Source organism: Phyllostomus hastatus, unplaced genomic scaffold, assembly GCF_019186645.2.
Source record: "Phyllostomus hastatus isolate PE091 unplaced genomic scaffold, TTU_PhHast_1.1 phas_contig_40, whole genome shotgun sequence".
In the NCBI taxonomy this organism is placed as follows: Eukaryota; Metazoa; Chordata; class Mammalia; order Chiroptera; family Phyllostomidae; genus Phyllostomus; species Phyllostomus hastatus.
Genome location: NW_025333872.1, coordinates 57017561 through 57034307, shown reverse-complemented (window position 1 = coordinate 57034307; position 16747 = coordinate 57017561). Strand labels below are relative to the sequence as shown.

The 16747-nt window shown below is 39.3% G+C and overlaps 1 protein-coding gene across 1 annotated transcript in view; it reads right to left on the bottom strand.

Annotated features, from left to right (window-relative positions):
* Positions 1-9075, bottom strand: part of AFG1L (AFG1 like ATPase) — a 198852-nt gene extending 189777 nt beyond the window's left edge. The window contains exon 1 of the mRNA XM_045844090.1: positions 8738-9075. Within this exon, the coding sequence (XP_045700046.1) occupies positions 8738-8873 (136 nt within the window). The 5' untranslated portion in view covers positions 8874-9075. The remainder of the gene's footprint in view (positions 1-8737) is intronic.
* Positions 9076-16747: the final 7672 nt, after the last annotated feature.

The following is a 16747-nucleotide window of genomic DNA, read 5'->3' as shown; positions in this document are numbered from 1 at the left end:
ACTATATGCCAAAAAATTGGACAACATGGGCAAAATGGATAAATTTCTAGAAACATGCAATCTTCCCAAACTGAATCAGGAAGAAACAAAAATCCTGAATAAACTGATAACACTAGCAAAAGTGAAGCAGTAATCAAAAAAACTCCAGGCACACAAAAGCCCTGAAACAGATGGATTCACAGGTGAATTTCACCAAACATTCAAAGAAGAACTAAGACCTATCCTCAAACTATTTCAGAAAATTCAAGAAGAGGGAAGACTCTCAAACTCTTTTTACAAGCCAGTATTATCTTAATCCCAAAACAAGATAAAGACACAACAAAGAAAGAAAATTACTGGCCAATATCTCTGATGAACATAGATGCTAAAATACATAGATCCTCAACAACATACTAGTAAACCAGATCTAACAATACATTAAAAAGATAATATACCGTGATTAAGTGGGATTTATTTGGGAGATGCGAGGATGGTACAATGGCTACAAGTCAATAAATGTGATACACCACATACACAGAATGAAACACAAAAATTGCATGATCATAGCAATAGAGCAGAAAAAGCATTTGATAAAATCCAGCACATTTACAAGAAAAACACTCAGCAAAGTGGGACTAGAGGGAGCATACCTCAACATAATAAAGGTGTGAGAAACCTACAGCCAACATTGTACTCAATGGGCAAAATCTAAAAGCATTTCCCTTAAGATCAGGAACAAGACAAGGGTGTCTGCTTTCACCACTCATTTCACACATATTTAACCTAGTACTGGAGGTCCTAGACACAGCAATCAGAATAAGAAATAAAAGCCATCCAAATTGGAAAGGAAGAAGTAAAACTGTCATTATTTGCAAATGACATAATAAGGTACATAGAAAACCCTATAGACTCCACCCAAAAACTATTTGACTTAGTAAGTGAATTCAGCAAAGTAGCAGGATACAAGTTATATTCAGAAGTCAATGGCATTTTTGTGTACCAACAATGAACTACCAAAAAGGGAAACTAAGAAAAACATCCCATTTACTATAGCAACAAAAAAAAGTAGCTATGAATAAATTTAATCAAAAAGGTAAAATATCAGTACTCAGAAAACTACAGAACACTGAGGAAGATACAAATAAATGGAAGCATATACCCTGTTCATGGATTGGAAGAATGAAAATGCCCATTAAAATGTCCCTACAACTGAAAGCAATCTACAGATTCAATGCAATTCCTATTAAAATACCAATGGCATATTTCACAGGTTTAGAACAAATACTTCAAAAATTTACATGGAACCCCAAAAACCCTGAATAGCCACAGCAATCTTCAGAAAAAAGAACAAAGTAGGAAGGATCATAATACCTGATATCAAACTATATTACAAGGTCACTGTAATCAATGCAGCCTGGTACTGGCATAACAAGACACATAGATCAATGGAACAGAATAGACAGCACAGGTATAAACCTATGCCTCTATGGTCAATTAATATTTGACAAAGGGGGCATGAGCATACAATGAAGTAAAATAGCCTCTTCAATAAGTGATGTTGGGAGAACAGGATTGGTACTTGGAAAAACATGAAACTAGATCACCAACTTACACCATTCACCAGAATAAACTCAAAATAGATGAAAGATGTAAGTATAAGGTGTGATACCAGATAAGTCCTAGCAGAAAACATAGGCAGTAAAATTTCAGATATCCCACATAGCAATATTTTTGCCAATACATCTCTTAGGTCAAGGGAAATAAAGGACAAAATAAACAAATGGGACTACATCAAACTAAAAAGTTTCTGCACAGCTCAAAAACAACCATCATCAAAATGAAAAGGGAACTGACTGTATGGGAGAACATATTTGCCAATGATACATCAGACAAGTGTTTAATCTCCAAAATATATAAAGAATTCATACAACTCGGACTTCCTGCCAAGATGGAGGCAGAGGTGGACACACTGTGCCTCCTCGCACAACCAAGATAGGGACAACAACAATTTAGAAACAGAATTAACAACCAGAACTGACAGAAAATTGATCTGAATGGAAGTCGAACCACCAAGAAGTTGAAATAGACCCGTTCATCCAGGGTGGTAGGAGAGGTGGAGTCGGGCAGCCCAGCTCGAGTCAAGGCGTGGAGAGCAGAAAGCGTTGGGACTGGGTGCGTAAGGCATCCGGAAGCACATAAGGCATCCAGGGGCACGCAAGACCGCAGCGGGTGGACCCTGAGTACGCAGGCGGCAGCTGGCAGATTCCGGCCGAGGGGTGGCAACCGGCAGACCCAGTGAGACGGTGACTGCAAAGCAAGGTACTGCCCGCAACCCAGGATCCCAGCGCTGAGAAATAGACCCTTAGGAAACTGATTGAGGGCACCTGTGGGAGTTGAAGCACACAGAGAGACACCCAGCCTCACAGGAGAGGTCCTTGGAGGGTCCCATGATGTGCACAAGGCGACCCACACAGGAAATGGCACCAGAGGGACCCAGTTTGCTTGGGGAAAGCAGCAGAAGGGACTGAGGTCCTACAGAGAACGGAGCAAGAGCCATTGTTCCCTCTCAACCCCATCCCCACAAACAACATCACAACCCAGCGACTGGGGTGTTCAACCCTGGTGAACACCTAAGGCTCCACCCCTCACCATAACAGGCGCGACCAGACCCAAAAAAAAAAAAAGAGAGAGAGAGAGAGAGAGATGGCTCAAACACAAGACCAAAGAAAAGCTCCAGAACCCATCCTTTTAAGTGGCGAAGAGATAGCCAACCTATCAGATGCACAGTTCAAAACACTGGTGATCAGGAAGCTCACAGAATTGGTTGATTTTGGTCACAAATTAGATGAAAAAATGAAGGCTACAATAAGTGAAATGAAGAAAAATACACAGGGAACCAATAGTGGAAAGCTGGGTCTCACATCAATGGAGTGGACCAATAGATGGAAAGCTTTCTTTTGGAAGTTTTTGGAAAACTTCCATCTATTGGAAAGAAAGTTGGGTCTCACATCAATGGAGTGGACCAGAAGGAAGAAAGAAACAACCACACAGAAAAGAATGAACAAATAATAATTCAAAAAAATGAGGAGAGGCTTAGGAACCTCCGGGACATCTTTAAACGTTCCAACATCTGAATTATAGGGGTACCAGAAGGAGAAGAGGAAGAACAAAAGTGGAAAAGTTATTTGGACAAATAATTAAGGAGAAATTCCCCATTCTGGCAAAGGAAATGGACTTCCAGGAAGTCCAGGAAGCTCAGAGAGTCCCAAAGAAGTTGGACCCAAGAAGAAACACACCAAAGCACATCATAATTACATTAGCCAAGGTAAAAACGAAGGAGAGAATCCTAGAAGCAGCAAGGGATAAGGAGACAGTAACCTACAAAGGAGTTCCCATCAGACTGTCAGCTGATTTCTCCCAAGAGACCTTACAGGCAAGAAGGGGCTGGAAAGAAGTATTCCAAGTCATGAAAGGCAAGGACCTACATCCCAGATTACTCTATCCAGCAAAGCTTTCATTTAGAATGGAAGGGCAGATAAAGTGCTTCTCTGATAAGGTCAAGTAAAAGGATTTCATCATCACCAAGCCCTTATTTTATGAAATGTTAAAGGGACTTATCTAAGAAAAAGAAGATAAAAAAAAATGTATAGTAAAAGGACAGCAAACTCACAATTATTAACAACCACACCTAAAGCAAAACCAAAAGAAACTAAGCAAACAAGTAGAACAGGAACAGAACCTCAGAAATGGAGATCACATGGAGGGTTAGCAACAGGGGAGTGGGAGGAGGAGAGAGGGGGAAAAGGTATGGAGAATAAGTAGCATAGATGGTAGGTAGAAAATAGACAGGGGGGAGGGCAAGAATAGTACGGGAAATGTAGAAGCTAAAGAACTTATGACACATGGACATGAACTAAAGGGGGGAATGTGGGTGGGAGAGGGTATGCAGGGTGGAGGGGAGTGAAGGGAAATAGGACAACTGTAATAGCATAATCAATAAAATATATTTTTTAAAAAAGAATTCATACAACTCAACATCAAGAAACCAAACCACCCTATTAAAATATGAGCAAAGGACCTGAATAGACACTTCTCCAAAGAGGACAACAGAGATACTTAAAAATATAACATTGAGATATAGGACTTTATAATAATAAGTAATGATAAGATGTGATGCCATCTTATGACAACAATAAGATGTCATATTATCTTACCTCTATAAAATAAACTTAAATTTTAAGACTAGCTTAAATAAAATAGAATTTCAGATATGCTAATTTTAAGTTCAGAAAACCTACAGACATTTTCCTCCTTGGCTTCTCTCCCCATTTTCCTATTACTTAACTGTGTTGGGAACCGCCCTGCCTAGTTTCAGAGGCTGTAACCCCCCATGGCTAAGGCTGAGTAAAAAGACTTGGGACCATAAGCCACTAAGGAGACAAAGCTTATCCTCCAGGCAGGGGTGCAGCCTCTGTCCTTTATTTCACCCTGCTTGGCCCCAGGTGGGTGGCTGGATAGTCAATGATGGGTAAGATTCCTCAAGGGAGGGACAAACTAAGGCAGTCTTGAAGTGACCATCAGGGAAGGACTTAGGGGATTATAGAAAAGGGGTGATGAACCTTCACCCCTGGGCTTTCTCATAGCCTGAGTCCTCATTCTGTCTGTAAGAAGTCTCCTAATCTCTTGGCTGCCTTACTTCCCCCTGACTGACTTAAGCCTAAAACAATGCTGGTGCGGCCATGTGCTGGAACGGGTGGTTCCCGGGGCGATCAGGCCTAAGAAAGAAAGCATAAAACCCTGTCAAACTTGCTTTGCTAAGAATGCCCTCAATTTAAATGTTAAAGGTCCAAGCATAAAATGAACTTGTTTTCCCAAAGTTTTATGGCCTATTTGACTCTGACTCAGAATAAGCCCTTATAGTTCTTTCAATGTTATCTATTCCTTGATCATTACTGCCTGACAATGACTGAGGAGCTTTATGTACACACCCTGTATTCCTATGCAAACTAAACCCAGTAAAAGCCCATTGAGAAAAAGGCCCAAAGCCTTTCTCCTCTGAGAGACTGGTCAGCCTTTCCTCCCCAAACAGATCATGTCTTGGTGGACTTATTCTCATCGGAGGCGACTAGGGGAGCTCTGTGGGCAGGGCCCCCTCACATAACTGTTCTTCAACAAGGTCACATTTCTGCTCATAAAACCTCAGTTCCCCCAAGGACTCATCCTCAGCCTTTTCTCCTTTTCACTCTACAAATGTTCCCAGGCTTGATCTTCCATTCTTATGACTCTCGACACCTCAAATTTCCTTTTTCAGCCTCAGATATCCTACAACTAATTAAACTTATTAACCTGGAACCATCATGAACACCTCAATTTTAAAAAATTCAAAATGGATCTCCCCCTAAAATGCCTCTGGCCTAACTTTTTGTTTTGTTTCACTTGATAGATAGATGACAATGCCATTAATTACCCAAACTAGGAAAACTAAATTGATCTTAACTCCAGTTTTTCCTCATCTCCCCCAAAGTATGTCAGTTCTACCAAAGCAGTGTCTCGGAATCTCATCTCTTACTGCCCTGATCTCCATCTTCAGTAAGGCAATAATTCAGGTCCTAACTGGCTCTCTCCCCTGAACCACCACAACTTTCTTCTGAGTAATTATCCAGCTTCCAATATCCCCTCAAGGAGGCATTCCTAATCTGTTTTTCAGACTGCCACAAGAATAACCATACTAAAACACATCTGATTACTCACTTCTTAAGAAACCTCCAACAGCACCCCACGGAATGTAGACATCTTCACACACTAGACAGGACTCTTCTAACCAGATCCCAGCCCGCCTCCCAAGCTTCAACTCTAGCTGCTCTCACTGGTAGACCATAAACCAGTAAGAGTTATATAAAACTCACTTCTATACTTTTGCTTAAACCACCACCACCCCAAGCTTCAAGCAGAGCTGCTTTCTCCTCTGTAATACTACACCACCTCAGGTGCTCTAGATCATTGTGTTATTAATGTCCATTATCATGGTAAGAATCTAGTAGAACAGCATGGTTAAGTTTGTGGTTCTGGAGCAAAAATATCTGGGTTCAAATCCCAGTTAAGTAGCCATACCTGCTTATTCATCTATAAAATAGAGATAATTTTATTTATCAAGTTTTTAAGAAGATAAATTATGAGAGAATAAAACTGCTAGCTGACTGCCTGGAACAAAGAAACAGCTCAATAAATGTTAGCTATTACAATTTCATGTCCCTTCCAAGGCTGTGAGCTATTTATTCAAGGGCTGGAATGAAATTTCATTCACTTTCCCCCCCACACACACTTAATACCAGGCTTCAACTGAATTGGCAATTTTGAGGCATTTAACGCCCACACCATGGCCACTCTGATACCTAATAAAATGCTTCTCCTTAACTATCTGGAAGGTGAATAACTGTTACATTATAATGGAAAGAAAACAGGCAGTAAAATTGAGCACATATATTTGAATTAATTTAAATATAAACATATAATAAATCTAAATATAAACATAAAATTAAAATATTTAAAATAAAATTAAAGTAAATGTTTAAATATAAATTTATACATAATTTCTATAAATAGTAATTATATATTTAAAATTTTCACTTTCAGTTTTTTAATAATCTTACTAATGGAAGTACGCATATATCAAAATGGAATTCATAATGTATTTCCTACAAAGTTTAAAGTTAGGCAATCAGATAGGTGGTGATTTGGATGAGCAGCATTTTAGGACCCTTAAAATTTTCATAGTTCCAATTTCCAAAATGTCTGCGAGTCAGGGCTGTCATTAAAGCTTAGATGGGCATTAAAAACAAAAATGCTTTCCACTCTCTCTTTCCCTTTACCTATTTCCTTGCTGTAACATTAAGTCAATGCTTCCCTCACATCACACTGTAGTAAGGAGTAGATTTGAAAGATGAAAAAAATGGAAATAAAATATAAAGAGTAAATAACCAAAATAACAAAAAAGGCATAGAAAAATTTGCAAGTGAGACTCTAAATGCTAAACACTTCAATTTAAATTTTCCACTGATTTAAAGAGGGGAAGGAGGCATATTCATAACTGCATTTTCATAAATCTCTACACTAGGCTATTTTCGAATATAGGAGGTACTGTGAGCACAGGTTAATAGCATAGCCTTTAGGGCCAGATATTAACCCCAAGTACAATCTTTACTTGAACCCACAAGTTCTGCCACTTAACTAGCCATATAACTTTTGCAACCTTGGATTCATCATCCCCAAAATGAGGATAATAAGAATTAGATGAGATAATGTATGTAGAAAGCACTTAGCTTATTGCATGACAAAGAACAAGCACTCAGTAAATCTTATATGTCATTATGATGATTTTCCTTAAATTTTACTTTTCATAAATTATGGTATGTGCATAGAATGGAATTCTATTTTAACCATTTAAAACATAAGACAGTTCTATACTTATTGATATGCAATGATTTCCAAGATTTACTAAATAAAAAGTAAATGAAAGGAACAGTACAGTGTACAGTATGTTCCACTTCTACTTTTTATGCAGGTATTTATATACATTTATATTTGTATATACACAGAATGTCTCTGGAAGAACACATATGTAACCACTATTACAGGTTGCCTCTAGGGATGAAAACTAAGTGGCTAACAGGCAGAAGTGGAAGAGAGTCTTAGATCGACTGTACTCCTTGCACCTTCTGAATTTTGTATCATTTGCTTTTATTGCCTATTCCAAATATTAAAGTTTATAGTATGATCCAAACCTTATGCTACCCAAATATTCCATTATAAAGTGGATTATACTAGACTTTGCAGAAACACCTAAGGTGACTTAACCATAGTTCTGTACTCATTTCAAATCTATTGAGGCTAACAGTCAAAGACTGATAGAGCTTTTGCTAAATTAGTCAATAAGACTCAGTTAAGATATACAATAGAGGGTTCTTGAACATGAGAAAAAACCGAGGTATATAGATAGAAAAGACAAGAATAACGTGGTTCATTCATTCATTCATTCAAAAAAACACATCTACCCACCAAACATTGTGCTAAGTGATGAGGAAACAATTACACCTGGTCCTTGCCTTTGAGAAACCCGCAATTTAGTGGGAATATACGAATAGAGCAGTAAAATTAGCACTCTTGTGAGCTTGGTTATTCAAGAATATGTGCATTCATTCATGAACACATAACAACTGAATGAATGAAGCAAGCACGGTGAAGAAAATATACCCCACTGAAGCCTGTAGTGATTTGAAAATAATTTTATAATCAATCCTTCAATCTGCGAATGCTTGTGGGCATGCGTTCCCAGAATCCCAAGAACCAGAAGTCCCCCAGGGGTCCCAGGCGTGGCTTTAGATCCAGTGCCAGTTCACCAGCCCAGACAGCTTAGGAAGGGGCAGGGTGGACAGTTCCCGGTCCCAACCTCACACTAGCACCCCTTCTAGCCATGCACTCCAACACCTGGGCTCACCAGGTCTTAGCTCTCTAACAGTCTGGACAGAGCAAACTCTGGGACAAGCTCTGACCTTCAAAATGACACTGGGTCAGCTCCCATAGTGCTCAGGGCTCCTTCAAACACAGGCAGTAACAGAAGGGCAGGAAAAGTTGAAACTAACTCCTCTCGAGAGCCCTAAAACCATGAAACCAGAAGGCAGCTGGGGTTGATCGAGACGGGAGAGTGACTGACCTAATCACTTCCCCGTCGACTCGGCCTACTCATGGCACAGTCACTGACCTTTCCAAAAGGGGTTCCCAGGGGCGGTGGCCGGAGGGGTGAATGCTGCTGCCCAGGCTCCGCACCCAACACATCTCCCTCTCAAACGGCTCTGCACTAATCGCAGGGTAACCAAGGGCGACCAGGAGGCCGCCATTTTGAGCTCCGTACAAGGGGAAGAAGAGGAAAACTTTTTTGAAACCCAGTAGAGAGACGGTAGCACAGACTCATTCAACTGCGTTCACAGAATGCTCTTCCCAAGAGAATGAAAAACAGCAGCCCAGGAATGTGACCTCTGGTAACGATGGGGCGGGCTGGATGCATGTGCCCTTCCGTCTTTTCGGGCGCAGCCAGCTGGGACTACGATTCCCAGCATGCAGTGCGGCAACGCCGGGGGCAGGCAGCTCTAGGCTTGATGAATGGGGCAATTCTGCGCCCAGCGCAAAGCAGAGGTACCCACAACGTTTTCAAGGAATTAGAACTGGAGTATGGCGTATAACCACTCCAGAGCCTTTTCAATTACCATACCTGACCGAGATTACAAAACCTAAATAAAATGTAGGTGCTCAATGGGCCCTCATATTGTAAGGAAATATTGTTACCTGGTCACACCTCCCTAAATAGTAGTCCCAATTTTTTTTGTTTTTTGTCTCCTGCACCCAATTCATCTTTGGCAGGGTACCTGAAGTGTGTTCCTACCACTTTTGTTTCCTGTATAAGAATAGCATATATCATTTTCAGTGTGTTATATGCTCACATGTTTTGAAAGAATTTACAAGTGAGGTGGGAAAGCCAGTGGCCTGAGGACTGGATAGATAGTGAGTGGAGGGAATTGGCACGGGTTAGTGTATCCAAAGAGAACTTTCTGCATGATCTGCCCTAATTGTATTAAACAAAAAAATTTTTGAGGCACTGTGATGAATGTATTAGGAATACAAATTAATGTCCAGAAGAGGCTGGCAATCCAGTAGGAGGGGTGAAGAAAGAGACAAAGATTCTATCAAGTGTTATGGAATCAATGAAAGAGGACTTGGGGAAATCTAGAAGCTTTACTTTTAAGTGGAAATGAAGACATTGCAAGAACTCAGTACGTAAGCTCAGGCAGGCAGGCAAGGAGTCTGGAGTAAAGGAGAAAACCAACTTTCAGTTGTGTGGAAACCAAATGAAAAGACTTCAGTAGAAAGAGTTCTAGCAGGTTAGGCCACTGGTCCACAATAGAACAGTGATTCCAAAGAAACAGGAAAAGCAGAGGACAGCATGGTATAATGATTTGGAGACCTCACTACTAACTGTCAAGTCATTTATGGAAAAATTATTTTAATTGTATCTTTCAAAATAAGTTCATTTATACTTATTAGATGTTTTCTATCCTTAATTCCATTGTTTGATATGACAAACTATTCCTCCATGCTGTGGTGAATTAGATTTTTTAAAATTTATTTCATTTACTGTTACTTATTTCTGGTGAGATACTTTGGGAAACACCTTTTGAAAAATCAGAGTGTTTCTTTCTTGACTTACATATTCATCATACTCTAAAGAATTTCTACATACATTTTTTGTGCTCTGAGAAAATAATTCCTTACCTTGTATAATAAAAATACTTTTTTATCAGAGATTTCAATACCTTCCTAATTATGAAAGTGACATAAGTATTCATGGATAGTTTAATGCCAAATTGGCAGGAAGATCTAAAGAAAATTTTCACATGCTGTTCAAGTGGACAGAAATATGGCAAATGAACTTTATTGTGTACAAGTATAATGTAACATATACAGAAATAGGTTACATGTGAACGAGAATTCTCTTATTCTCTTGATAAAAGAATTCATTGTGACCAGAACACTAATTAAGTAGGCATTGTAAACTATTTATTAAAACATTAAGTCTGTGCTCCTGGTGTTCCTGCAATTGCTAAAACAAATTTAAAAAAAATAACTCTAAAATAAAATTTTAACTTCATAAGAATAGAAATCAGAAAATCAGAAAGCATTATCTTGTCTTTATTTAAAGATCTCCATAAAGTGCCAAGTTCTGTCATCTAATCTCAAAGACAAAACCAGACTGAGAGTATACAGAGAAAGAAATAAAACAAATAATAAAGGAAGTGAGGAAGTCAGAAGATGTATTTGGGTTCTGCTTTTGTCACTAACATAACCTCTTATTTTCTGTTTTCCTCTGAGAATCTACTTGGTTCATTTCCTCATGTCCTTACTTTGTTATGATACCTTCTCAGTTAAGGCCTTCTCAAACTACCTATAGAAATTCTCAATCACACCCAGCACTCCTTTTCCTCCTTCCCAGCTCAATTTTCTCCACGACACTTACTATCATCTGGCATATTAGACACTTTATCAATTTATTAACATATCTGTTCTTATTGCCCTTTCTGTGTTTTAAGCACATGTAGACAGGGATTTATGTCTGTTTCATTCACTGCTGTATCCCCAGAACCTAGAATAATGCCTAGGTTCAAAGACAATAAATACTTGTTGGATGACTAAATGAGCAATCTCAGGAAAAACACAAAGTTTATTATTGTTGTAGTTTTTCTGCAAAAAAAGCAGAATACCTGCTTCATGAAACCAGTGATACTGCTAATATTTTGAGCCCATTTTCAAGATGAATAAAAATACACTATCTTAGTATCACAGAAGTAACTGGAACACAACCAAACAGCCCTTGTTTACCAATTACTTACTTATTCATTTATTTGCATTACACATGTTTAATTGCATTTCTTCTGACTTAACAAAGAAACATTTTAGAGTTATAAGAAATATGGTTCAAATGAATACAAATAGACATTGATTCTGATTAAAATAAAGATGCGTGTGTTACTGAAAAAAATAAAAAAAAAGAAATATGGTTCAGTTGAAGACACATAAGGAATGATATGTCAAATATTCAAATACCTAGCTTCTAATTCCAACATTTGTATTTAAAGATCCCAAACCAAAAATATAATTTAGATTAATTTCTACAAGTTGAATAAATATGTTTAAGTACCTTATGAACTGTGAAAAATATAACTTCAAAACAAGATATACCTACCTCAATAATATATATTTGTATGAAGTATAGAGATTTTGTTGCAAGCAGCCTATTCCTTCTAATAAGTAAGAATTATATGCTTGCTAACCTTGTAACAAATGTTACCATTTTTTTTACTTTATTGAAACATTGTCTGACTTGTAACTCAAGACTGTCCAAAGACAATATTTGAAGTCAAGTTCAATGCTCAAATCTTTATTTAGTGTCTTTCTGCATATTTTCACAACAGATTAAAAATAACTTGTTGTTTTTGTTTTCCAATTTTAAATATCCTTTTCTAAAAAAATTTTTTGAACCCAATGACAATATGTTTGTATTCACCTACATATTTCCTCCTTAAATGTTTCTTACCCAAATGTTAAAGGGGGGGGGGAGGCTTTTCTTACATAATTTCTCCACATTTCCTTTATGCCATCTTTCTTTTTAAAAATAGCAGCAACCCCCAACTAATTCTAAGCTACTCCAAATCCACATGCAAAATTTGTAAGTTGGGAGCCATCTTCAATTAATTTCTTTTCCTCATACTCAGCTCCAGTCCTTCACCAGATAGGATTAAATCTATCATCTTTTCTTTTTTTTAAGATTTTATTTTTATTTAGTTTTAGAGAGGGGAAAGGAGGGAGAAGGAGAGAGAGAAAAACATCAATGTGAGAGAGAAACATCAGTTGCCTCTTGTACACGTCCCAGCCAGGGACCAAACCAACTGAGCCACACTAGTCAGGGCAAATCCATCATCTTAATATGGCTTAAATCCATCTACTATCACTGGATCCTCCTCCTTCTGTCTCCCAGGCTAATGCAGGCATCTCCTAACTGGCTCTGCCTCTTTCTCCTTGCCTCCATCCTGCTATAAGAATTGTTTCCAAAAATGTGATCTATTTGACTACATCCTATCACAGATTCTAAACTCTGAATACCTCCCTACTGTATACAGAATGAAATACAATCTCTTTGTTATGGACCTTTAGAAAATCAAGATCTGGATCCTACTTACTTTACCATCTCATATCACTCAAGTCAGCAGTTCCCAACCTTTTTGGCACTGGGGACCCATTTTATGAAAGACAATTTATCCACAGACCCAAGGGTTGGGGGACAAGCTTTCAGGATGATTCAAGTGCATTACATTTATTGTGTACTTTATTTCTATTATTATTGCATTGCTATATATAATGAAATAATTATACAACTCACCATAATGCAGAATCAGTGGGAGACCTGAGTTTGTTTTCCTGCAACTAGACAGTCCCACCTGAGGGTGATGGGAGACAGTGACACCCAAAGAGTGTTGCTTATGTCCAGTCTACTCCATAATCTCATTTTGGTGGCTGTCTCTGCAGAAAACCCTGCTCCATAAAGATGGAATGTTGGAAATGGAAGCAGGCTTTTCGGTGCTTTTGTGGCTGTCTCAGGATATTCCACCTTGATTTTGATCCAGAATGTATGGAGACTTAAAGTTGTCTCAAACCTACTTCTAAGGCCACCATCATTTGCGATCTCAAACAGCTGATCCTCTTCCAGCACAAAGTCGATTCACCTGGCTTATTCACAAATGGGGCATGGATCCATTCCTTCCCATTCTGGGGGTCTTTGTGGTTGGGAAGTCATGCTCAGATTCTTTGAAAGCTGAGACAGATGATCATGCACCAACTGGGAGAAAGAAGGCCCTGGCTCAGTCTCTTTCAGAATCTCTGCTAATGTTTGAAACATGTCAAAAATCCCAGGGTTCACACGTCGCCTCCATAATTCCAGCTTGGCTTTAAATGAAGCCATTTTATCTGCCGACTTGAACACAGTCGTTGTTCTCCCCTGAAGTTACAGCTTGAGTTCATTCACCAGGTTGAATATGTCACACAAGTAAGAAGTTTTGTGACCCATTCTGTGTAACTGAAATGTCCTGCCAGTGGTGACTCTTTTTCTAAAAGAAATCTCTGGAGCAGCCCTTGTAGTTCAAAAACTCTGGTGAGTGATCTACTTTTAGAAATAAATCTCACCTCTGTGTGTAAGAGAAGACATGAGTACTCTGCATCCCTTTCCTCACAGAGCTGCACAAATAATAGACATGAGTTAAGGGCATGGACTTTGATGCGGCTGATAATTTTAATCACATCCTGCAAAACTTTGACTTCAGGGGACTTTTGTGGTGGGGGGGCAGTGGAGGTATTTGATTTATCTTTATTTTAATTTTTCTTGTATATTTTATTGATTATGCTATTAGAGTTGTCCCAGTTTTTCCTCCTTTTGCCACCCTCCACCTGGTACCCCCCCCCTTATCTCTAGCAATCCCCTCCTTAGTTCATGTCCATGGGTCATGCAAATAAGTTCTTTGGCCTCTCCATTTCCTATACTATTCTTAACAACTCCCTGTCTATATTGGACCTACCATTTATGCTTCTTATTCCCTGTACCTTTTCCTCCACGCTCCCCTCTTCCCCTCCCAGCTGATAACCCTCCAAATGAACTCCATTTCTGTGATTCTGTTCCTGTTCTGGTTGTTTGCTTAGTTTGTTTTGGTTTTTGTTTTATAGATTCAGTTGTTGATAGTTGTGAGTTTGTTGTCATTTTACTGTTCCTAGTTTTGATTTTCTTTTTCTTAAACAAGTTCCTTTAACATTTCATATAACAAGGGCTTGGCGATGATGAACTCCTTTAACTTGATCTTATCTGGGAAGCACTATATCTGCCCTTCCATTCTAAATGATAGCTTTGCTGGATAGAGTAATCTTGGATATAGGCCCTTGCCTTTCATGACTTTCAATACTTCTTTCCAGCCCTTTCTTGCCTGCAAAGTTTCTTTTGAGAAATCAACTGACAGTCTATGAGAACTCCTTTGTAGCTAACTCTCTGCTTTTCTCTTGCTGCTTTTAAGATTCTCTCTTTATCTTTACCCTTTGGCATTTTTATTATGATGTGTGGTCCTCTTTGGGTCCAGCTTGGTTGGGATTGTCTGTGCTTCCTGAACTTGTATGTCTATTTGCATCACCAAATTAGGGAATTTTTCTTTCACTAATTTTTCAAATAAGTTATCAATTTCTAGCTCTTGCTTTCCTCCTTCTGGAATCTCTATGATTCAGATGTTGGTACATTTAAAGTTCTCCCAGACTTTTCTAGGCCTCTCCTCACTTTTTTGAATTCTTGTTTCTTCTTTCTGTTCTGGTTGATTATTAATTCCTTTCATTCCAGATCACTGATTTGAATTTCAGCTTCCTTCCCATCACTGTATATTTTTCTTTATGTCACTTTCTGTAACCTTCATTTCTTCCTTTATGTTGCTGCCGTACTCAATGAGTTTTTTGAGCATCCTGATCACCAGTGTTTTGAACTCTGCATCTGATAGGTTGGTTATCTCTATTTCATTTAGTTCTTTTTCTGGGGTTTTGTTCTGTTCTTTCATTTGGACCATATTTCTTTGCCTCCTCAATTTAGTGACCGCCCCCCCCATGTTTGTTTCTGTATATTAGATAGAGCTGCTTTCACTCCGTATCTTAGTAGTAGTATGGACTGTGTAGAAAAGCCATCTATAAATTGTATGCAGCAGAACTTTGGTAATTGCCAAGGGCAGAGCAACCTGCTTCACCACTTTGTGACTGTGTGTGGAGGGGTGGGGCTTGGCAAAAGGTCAATGCCGCTGCCTGACTTCTGGAGGCCTGCTGGCCACTAGCCCTACTTCCAGTTACCTCATCCACCACTGGTATGCGATTGACGCCTTTCCTGCTGTGGGGTTTGCGTACATTCTAAGACTGCACAGGCCCTTTAAGTGGCAAAAATCTAGCATTTTCTTCTGCTGCCCTAATCCTCACTTGTTTTTTACAGTCAGAGGTAATAGAGGTTTATCTTCCTGATGTTGGAGGTCATGCAACCAGGCCTGGGCCTAGGATTTCTCCCTCCCAAGGTATCCCTCCTGATTTTTATCCACCACACATGAAAGTGGGACTTTACATTCTACCACTGCCACCACCACCTCTCCACACTGCACTGTGTCCTCTCCTGGTTCCACGACTCTGCCCCTCCTACCCATGGGGATAAATGTGGCATCTTTAAATCCTTGTTGTTGGACTTCCACACTGTTCAATTTTCTGACAGTTCTAAGTGTTATTTGTTTTTGATATCTGGTTGTAATTCTTTCTATGGTTGCACGAGGAGGCAAAATGAGTCCACCTATGCCTCCATCTTAACCAGAAGTCTCTCAGGTGCCATTTTTCAGCTAGCCAGCATTTCTCTATGGATGACACAGTGCACAGACTCACATTAAGAAGTGACCTCTTTCACCCAAGTAGTGAAACTAGAAAGCTGTCCAGTCATGGCAGCCACTCTGTCTGTGCGTACACTGACACAAAATGACCAATTCAGTTTTCCTGATATGTAGTCATTCAAAGACTTGAATGGTTCTGTAGCAGTGGTATTGGTTGACAACAAAAGTGCCCATAACATATCCTCAAGCACATCCACCTGAAAAATATATTGCACAAAAACAAGTATTGTTGCCTTGTCAATATTCGTAGACTCATCAACCTGAATTGTGTACCACGGTGACTCATTGATCCTCTCTAACAATTATGCCTCAATTTGCCCTGCTATTTCACCAGTTCACCTAGTTATGGTGCTAGCTGAGGAAGAACACCTGCCACCTTTTAAGCTGCAACCTCTCTGAAAAGTTCATGACAGCACCAAGATGGGGAGTAGGTAGGTACACTTTGCCTCTACACACAACCAAAAGAAGGACAACAAATTTAAAAACAAAAAACAACCAGAACTTCCAGAAAATCGAATTGTATGGAAGTCCAACAACCAAGAAGTTAAAGAAACATTCATTCAGACTGGTAGGAGGGGTGGAAATGGGTGGCCAGAGTGGAGAGGATGCACAGCATGGTGGCAGCTGGAGGACCAGGTGGGTGAGGCAGCAGCTGGTGGTCCCACATTTGCATGCAGATAAACCAGGAGGAACAACTAGGGATGATTCAGACTGCACAACCTGGG